This window comes from Mustela nivalis, assembly GCF_964662115.1.
Source record: "Mustela nivalis genome assembly, chromosome: 8".
Lineage (NCBI taxonomy): Eukaryota > Metazoa > Chordata > Mammalia > Carnivora > Mustelidae > Mustela > Mustela nivalis.
Genome location: NC_139027.1, coordinates 71932562 through 71940576, shown reverse-complemented (window position 1 = coordinate 71940576; position 8015 = coordinate 71932562). Strand labels below are relative to the sequence as shown.

At 47.7% G+C, this 8015-nt stretch overlaps 1 protein-coding gene across 1 annotated transcript in view; it reads left to right on the top strand.

Annotated features, from left to right (window-relative positions):
* The first annotated feature begins 5664 nt into the window (after nucleotides 1-5664).
* Nucleotides 5665-8015, top strand: part of STON1 (stonin 1) — a 43546-nt gene continuing 41195 nt past the window's right edge. Inside the window, exon 1 of the mRNA XM_082746847.1 lies at nucleotides 5665-6127. Within this exon, the coding sequence (XP_082602973.1) occupies nucleotides 5767-6127 (361 nt within the window). The 5' untranslated portion in view covers nucleotides 5665-5766. The remainder of the gene's footprint in view (nucleotides 6128-8015) is intronic.

Here is an 8015-nt window from a genome sequence, read left to right as displayed (position 1 = left end):
CTTCCAGGCTATGAAAATTTGATAAGGGAAACTGAAACCTATTAACGTATCTTTTATAAAAGTTACAAAATCCCCATGGACTTAGATATAACCTAATACCCCAGATTGTCACAATTATCTGATCAGTCCTTTATTAAGGCTTTGAGAATTGCCTTAACAAGTACTGCAATCGTATTTCATGCTCCCCTTGGTTTAGTTTGTCGACATTGTATGATTTCAGTGTCAACCTCAGGGGCGTTTCTCCCAGCATTCCCTAAATATATCGCTCCTTTCTTCTCAGCTGCTTATACCAGCCCCCCATTCCACCCCATATTCAAGTCCCCAGATTTGCTCAGGTGTTCCTAAACCCCTTCTTCCCACCTCTCTACCTGCTGCATCTCCTTTGAGCCTCCTCGCTAGCCAGTTGCTGGTTGCGCTCCAGAATGCTTTATTCCACTCTGAGAGCTCACCAGCTTCCCTCTGTGCTCAGCACAAAGGCCAACTTTTTGGACTCTGCCCCATGACCTCTGCTGCCTGCTGAGAGAGACCCAGTCCTCATAGTAATGAGTGTTGGGATCCTGCCTTGGGGACTCTGAGTGAATCAACTCAGTCCCATTCTGCTCTGCTTTTCCAGGCTCAGCCCCTTATCCCTTTCTGTTCTTGTGGCCTGCTCATTTCCAGTCCTTTAACAGTGGAACCGGCTGTTTTCACTGCAGCTGAGCCTGGGCCCCCAAGCACTGTGAGGAAAAGATAAATGACCATCTGATTAGCTCCTTATAAACTTAGGCTTTCCAGCTCCATGCCAGGCCTTCAGTGTTCTGTGACAGTCCTTGTGGCATTTCTAGTCTGTTTCTATGCCTCCTTTGGAGGGTTTGGGCCACAGAAGTCCTTCCGGTGACTGCCTTATCCCTCTCCTTGCCACTGCAGCCCACCTCTCAAAAGGCATGTCTCTTCTCTCTAGGCCTTTTAGGGCATGGAAAGTGCAAAGTGAGAGGTGATTCTAGTCTAGGAACAGAATTAGGACTTAGATATTGCCTGAAGTCCATGTAGGAGTGAAACAAAAAAGGAAAAAAGTCTTTAATCATGCACTGCTTCATTGGGAAGATGGAGTTTTCATAACTTACTGAAATGACACATCCTACTTTTTCCTCATGATGTTATACTACTGCCTGCTCATTGTTGAAAATTTGGAAAATGAGGAAAAGTATCAAGAGTGTACATTTCAGTAGAGATTCAGCTATTAACATTTGTTTATCCCTGCTTTTTTCATGGATGTGTAAAGATGTATGTTTTTAATCAAAATTGGGATTATATGAAATTCCAAGTGAAGAAAAAAATGTTCTTTAATAGAAAGGGGATAGTGGTTGGTTAGCCCGCTGCACAACTCAAGGGGGCACTGTCCACCTAAGCAGCCCTAGCTAGGATAAGACCCTCCAGGCACAGCTTGGGAAACTGAAGCACAGCCTGTGCTTGTTCTTTCATTTTAAACACCATCCCTCATTATGTCATATTGCAAGCAATACTGTTCACCTTTCAGGCTGATAAAACTGGATTCTCCAGTGCTTTTGGTTAAGAAACTAAGTCTACCGTAAGTTAAACTAACAGATACTTTTAATAACGTGACCACTTTCCAAATTCAAAACAAAAACAGCATTAAACCTGGAAGTTGCTTCTAGCTTTTATAAGCCTTCAAACTCCTCTGTAATTTTAACATATGAAGAGAGCAACTTAGTTCGTGATGGCTAAAAAACCATCTGGCAGAGCCACCCTGACGAGAAGGTGTCTGTTCTGTGCTCAGCTAAGGGCCATGTCCTCGGACACCATGGTGATAAATGGAAAGCTTGTCAGTAGATGGTTGCCTGTGCCTTCAGTTTTTAAGCAGTTTAGTAATTAGCTCCAAATTAGGAAATTAACTGGCAATGAAAGCATTAGAGCAGGAAAACCCATTATAGCTCTCCAGATCTTTGAAAGAAAAGGCTATTGAGCTTCAGAATAACTGTTTTCCTAAGGAGAGGATTAGAAGAATTGACTCCTGATGGAAACAGGCTGGACGCTGTTGTCTTGTTTGTGGGCACAGGTGTCTCAAAGGCACCTCCCCAACTTTGAACCTTTGTTTTACCAGAAGCTTTAACCTGAACTCAACCCCACTGCTCCCTAAACACTAGTGGAATAGCTGAGTGGTGACATACGGTAGGTCCAGGAATAGAAACCAAACAGTTCAGTAAATTAACAAAGAACAAAATGTCACTCAGGGTTTGCTCAGATGCTAAGGAAGATTGACGCTCTCTTTAGCTTTCTTATATTTCTTCAGAACACCTGTTCTGTTAAACTCTCCACATACCTCATGGAGTCATCATACTGCGTGTGGTCTCCCTGAGCAGCTACAGATGCCGTGAGGCACAAGCCATGCTTTTATCTGTACTTTCCCACAGTGCCTAGCAGCATGTTTTGTAGCAGGTGGCCCATAAATACTAATTGGATACATTTCAGGAAGCAGGCTGAGGGACTGGCCAACTTTATAGCTCAAGCCACAGCTAAGAGTGTCCCATCCCCAGAATGAAGGATCCCAGCTTTGGGGCATTCATTCTGACATAAGTGATTATTCCCGTGACTATCATTGACTTTGATTGACATTCTCAGTGAAGATGTGTTTATCTCTGGAAATTTCTATTCAAAGAGTATTCGGGTTTCCTCATGGAAAAAGTTATTTAAAAATCTTGTGTTCTTCAAACATCAGGTCACAATGCATGATGTATGTAAAATGGTGATTCCCACCCCCACCATTTCATTTTCACTTTTGTTGAAGCCATCCACAGAGTAATATTTTTTTGAATACAGTTTTCCAAAAGCCCTCCCTCTCTCTTGAATGAATGTTGTAATATAAAGAGATTTGTAAAGTTTTTTAGAGAGGAATGTTTTTATCAAGCTTTTAGGGCTTAGCTTGTCCTAAATCTGAAATCCTGACTTTTCCCAACCATGCCCCTGCTGGCAATTCTGCAAACTGGTTTGAATTTATATTAATGAATCCTGACTGTTTCAGCTGATTTGAGTTTTGTGGAATTCCAAGTTAATCTACTAGGTCATATCTGCACACACTTTGGGGACCCTTGGTTAAACAGCATGGAAGTTTTCAATGATTTCTGTGAAAAGGCTGCCAGGAAAAGAAAAACTGTTGATAAAAAGGAGAATGGGGAGAGGGGGCCCCTGGGTGGCTCAGTGAGTTAAAGCCTCTGCCTTCGGCTCAGGTCATGGGGTCATGGTCCTGAGGTCCTGGGATCTAGCCCCACATCACTTTGGGCTCCCTGCTCAGTGGGGTGCCTGCTTCCTCCCCTCTCTATCTGCCTGTCTCTTTGCCTACTTGTGATCTCTCTGTCAAATAAATAAATTTTTTAAAAAATCTTTAAAAAACAAAAGGAGAATGAGTTAGTCTGAGAATTTACTTGTTACAGAGCAAGGAAAAGAACAGGAAGTAGAGTAAAATGGGCTAACAGCTGGTGATGGAGGGCTGTGGTGGCTTAGCTAGTGAGGCCAGAATGAGCTGTTTACCACCAGATTTGGATACAAAGGGGTAATGCCAGAAAGGAGTCTTTGGAAACAAGTGGTGGAGTTATGAGAAAGAAATTTACATGTGTGAAAGTGGCCCCTCTTGGGGCAACCGCTGAGTCACACAGAAAGGGGAGGGATAGTCCCTTGTGAAAAGATAAGCAGTTTCAACAAACTATTGGTCTTTAGAAAATCATGGGCTTGTAACACGTCAAAATTTCCAAAGAGATTTCTTTCGCCACGTGGGCAACCTACTAATCAAAGCCATACTACACTTACTCACAGGTGGTTGAATTAAAAAGGTGCACTCAGAACTCTAAATGCAGTGACGATTGCCATTTGTCTAGTGTATTGTTTTCTGTATGAGTCCTTTCTCAAACTGTTACCTGAGCATTTCCTGAGATGGGCTGGCCTCTGCAGAGGGCCTCTTGGCTCGCTCACAGGACAGGAGGTTCAATGTGGAGACTCAGCCAGAATGCTTAGGGTCAAGGCACCTTTTTCTTCCCTTCCTCTGCTTCCCTCTCCCTTTGTTCTTGCTCTGCACCTCTCTCAGTTCCTTACCAGAAGGCTGACTTGGGGTCATTACCTGTCTGGTTCCACAGAAGACTCTGAAAAGCTGCCCATCAGTTGACTTCCTGTTCTCTCTCTTGCCCTTCTTCAACCCTTGACCATCACTGAGACAGTAACTGGAGGAACTAGGGAAAAGAGGAGGACCCAGTCCCTTTATCTGTTCGTTTTAAGCCTAAACACAACTAGAAATTTTATCTGAGGATAAAAGAATCCCAAATAGAACCCAGTGGTGTGACTTCAGGCACCCTTGTGCCCTGTCTGAATGTGGCTTCAGGCTGGTGGTTGAATAGGACACTGACCAAGGAACTCCACCCAAGGTCAAAAACAAGCCTAAATGAGCACTTACAAGAGAATCCCATTGCTATGCAAAGGAAAGCAGGTGTCATTGGGGTTCCCTCACTCCGCGTCCCTACCACCCAGGTGTGGCACTTCAGGTTCACATGTTCACCGGGACCCCTCCGGTTCTTTCTTCCCAGATACTTCAGTCACTATGCTTCAGTTGCCATTTTGAGTTCACAGGATTTACTGCTACCCACTCTGTTCTAGGCTCTGGGAAGAAAAAAGTGAATAGGACACCACCTGAATCAAAATATTCCTTTGCTTGGGCGCCTGGGTGGCTCAGTGGGTTAAAGCCTCTGCCTTCAGTTCAGGTCATGATCCCAGGATCCTTGGATCGAGTCCCACATAGGGCTCTCGGCTCAGCGGGGAGCCTGCTTCCTCCTCTCTCTCTGCCTGACTCTGCCTACTTGTGATCTCTGTCAAATAAATAAATAAAATCTTAAAAAAAAAAATATTCCTTTGCTTTAAAATGTTCACAGGTTTCCTATTTTCTGCTGGTTCCACCTTCCCATCCGAACAGTTTCCACCTCCTCTAAGCTTTCCAGTCTTGCCAGTCTCTTAAGCACTAGGCCCAGGGCCTGGAATGGCCTCTTTTCTCTCCATCGAGTCTGTTCAAACCCAGTCCAAGCCTCCCATTCTGGGCTTGGACATCCCTCCAGGATAAAAGGCACAGGAAGATCTCCTGTCATTCTGACTGGCTTCCAGTGAGTCAGCCCCACTTAATGCAAGAGGCTGAGATGCCAAAGGACTTGCTTTGGAGTCAACTAGCAGGTGATGGAGTAGGGACTAGAAGCACCCTCCAACCACTCCTGGGAGGACAGCTCTCCTCTTCTGTACTCTGCAGGAAGCACACAGGAAGCATCTGTCAGTAGTTACCTCCTGCCGCATCCACACAGCCTGGCCCTTCAAAGGCCATCCAGTGGCCTCCTCCTAGGTACTGCCTCACCCAGGAAGCTGAGGTTCTGTCTGTACCTTTCATCTTACCTTGACCAGGGCTGGTCCCACCTGAAGGGAAAAGAGGAGGCACTCAGTAGAGGCTTCAAAAGTGATTCTTTGGTTCTCCTAATTACAAGAGAAAAACCAAACAAAATAAAAAACCTCTCAATGAAGCAATGAAGAAAGCATGACCAGAGATTCCCCTATAGCCGACCCCCCCCCCCCCCCCCCCCGCAATCATCCCACCATCCCACCACCCAGAGATAATGACAAAGGCCCAGAAGGTGCAGGTTGGCGTCAGATCTGCCAAGCGTCCCTACTTCAAGGGGGGTGTCCTATACTCATATACTGTATGTAGCTCAAATAAATTCCTCCCCACCAACTTCTGCGGTAGGGAGCATGCTCTCCCTGTCCTGTGGGCTCAAGGGAAGGAAGACGCGCCAGAGAGAAGAGAATGTTCAATCAGACATCAGAAGGACTTGGTGGGGAATCCGGGGCAGTAAAGAGGGAGTGAGGAGAGAAGGGGGACCCGCAGGGAACGAGGCGGGAGGCGGGGGTGGGGCAGCGACCGGAGTATTTGCGGAGTGGCCGCCCCCTCCCCGCTCGGCCACTCCTGCTGGCTCCGGGCCCTCCACGCCCCCTCCTCCCTGCTTCTCCGCCACCCCCTCCCCCTCCTCCTCCCCCTCCTCCCCCTCCTCCTCCCTCTCCTCCTCCAGTGCGGATGGCGGCGGCCAGAGTCGGAGCCCCAGCTGCGCTGCCCGTGAGTGACCAGCCCCAGGGGACAGTCGGGGAGGCATGGGGATCCCCCTTTCTAGGGTCGGGCCACCCCGACTTGGCTGGGAAAGTTTGCGGGCGGGAAGCTCAGGGGCCCCGGGTCGCGGGCATCTCCCGGGCTCGCTGGGCGCCCTCAGCTGGCGCCCCATCTCCCTCCCTCCGCCCCTGTCGCCCCCAGAGGTGTCCACGCGGGCCCGGGCCGGGCTTCCTCTCCGCACCGCTGCCCTGCGGCCGCTGGGACCTGGGTCCAGCTCTAAAAAGAGATAGAAAACTCAAACAGCAAAGAAAGGAACCCAGACAGGCTTCCGAGGGCGGGGGCCGGGGGCTCGCACAAACCCGCGCGCGGTCCGGGCCTCCCCGACCTGAGTCACCCTCCCTCGGGGGCTCTGGATCCCCCCCACCTCGGGACTCCCACCTGCCTTGTTCCTGGCTTGGTTCTTCGCGCTGCTGCCCCTCCTCCGCCCCTTCCCTGCGAGGCTCTGGTCCCCCAGCCTCCGGCCCCAGCTGGTGTCTCCATCGCGGCTGTCCCCTGTAGCTCTAGTAGGCGATGACCCCAGACGAGGGGCCGCAGCCGCGGGAGCCCCCCCACACTTGCCCCAACATTTCCTGTAGGAATTAAGTTCACTGGAATTTGGTGTTGGGTCCCCGGGACTTAGAAACTCTATCTTGTGGGTCCAAGAGGAAATTAAAATATATCCTTCCTTAGGATTTTACTGTTTCTGTCGGTTGGACAGTTTCGGGTTTTTTGTTTGATTGTTTGTTTGCTTTTTAGCCTTTCCAACTCTCCTTTCTTCCTATAATAATGTCACTTTATGTACTTAGCCTTTCTAATTCCGAAAAAAAAATTAAAACCCAGGAAAAAATTAAAAGAGGAGATTTTTAGAAAAGGAGTGCTGGCTAAAAATAGTGAGCAGAACCTGATCTTTAGAAAATAAGAACTTCATTCCACACTTAAGTGTTGTGGGAGATGGGAGTTCAGCTCGGCTTGTTTTCAGACTGTCCCACACAGACTGTGGGCCTCCCCCAGGCCAGAAGTTATAATTTGCCTGACAGAAACCTCCGTGTTTGTTGGCATTCCCCAGCCTGGTGTGGCGCCCTGCATGTCTCTCCCGCTCTCCAGCGGGCTCTCCATTTCTCTCTCACCTCCCCCACTCCCACTTTCTCATAAACAGTTGCAAAGTCAAGGCAGTGGAAGAGGCTAAAATGAGCAGGACCACAAAGAAAAAAACAACCTCCCTTATTTCATTCCTGAGGCTGTTGCTTTAGCTTGCTTATGATTGGGTGGAAGAATGTTTGGTTGATTTGTGTGGTTTTAGGTCGGTTCTCATTATGGTTGAATCAGTGTTTCCATGACAGGCTTAGTTCTCTGGGTGTTTAGAAGGAGCTTGTTAATTCTCAGATGGGTCTGGACAGATCAAGTCTGGAATCTGGAGGGTTTTTGTTTGGTTCTGTTTTAGGAATAGAACTGAGTTGATATGGCCAGCCTCCACCCACTCCCTCAGAACTGGAGGGGCATGGGAGGGAGCCCAGTTGAGGTTTGTGTCCATATGACTAAGAAGTAAGAGTTTTCCTGAGAAGTGAGATGTGTGAGCAGGATCACAAGGGGTATTGAACTTTTATTGTTTTTAGGGAGAAAGCTCTCCTCAACAACTTTAGCCATTCCTGTTTCCTGGATGAGCACTAAATGTGCTTGTAACAAATGTGTTAGATCAGGTGCTGAGCAACCTGTCAAAACAGGGCAAGGTATTAAACTATTTGAAAATAAAGATTTCTTTCTTTCTTTCTTTTTTAGATTTTTATTTATTTACTTGAAAGAGAGAACTCCGGCATGGGTGGCAGGGGAGGGGGGAGCAGAAGGAGAGTGAAAGGGACAA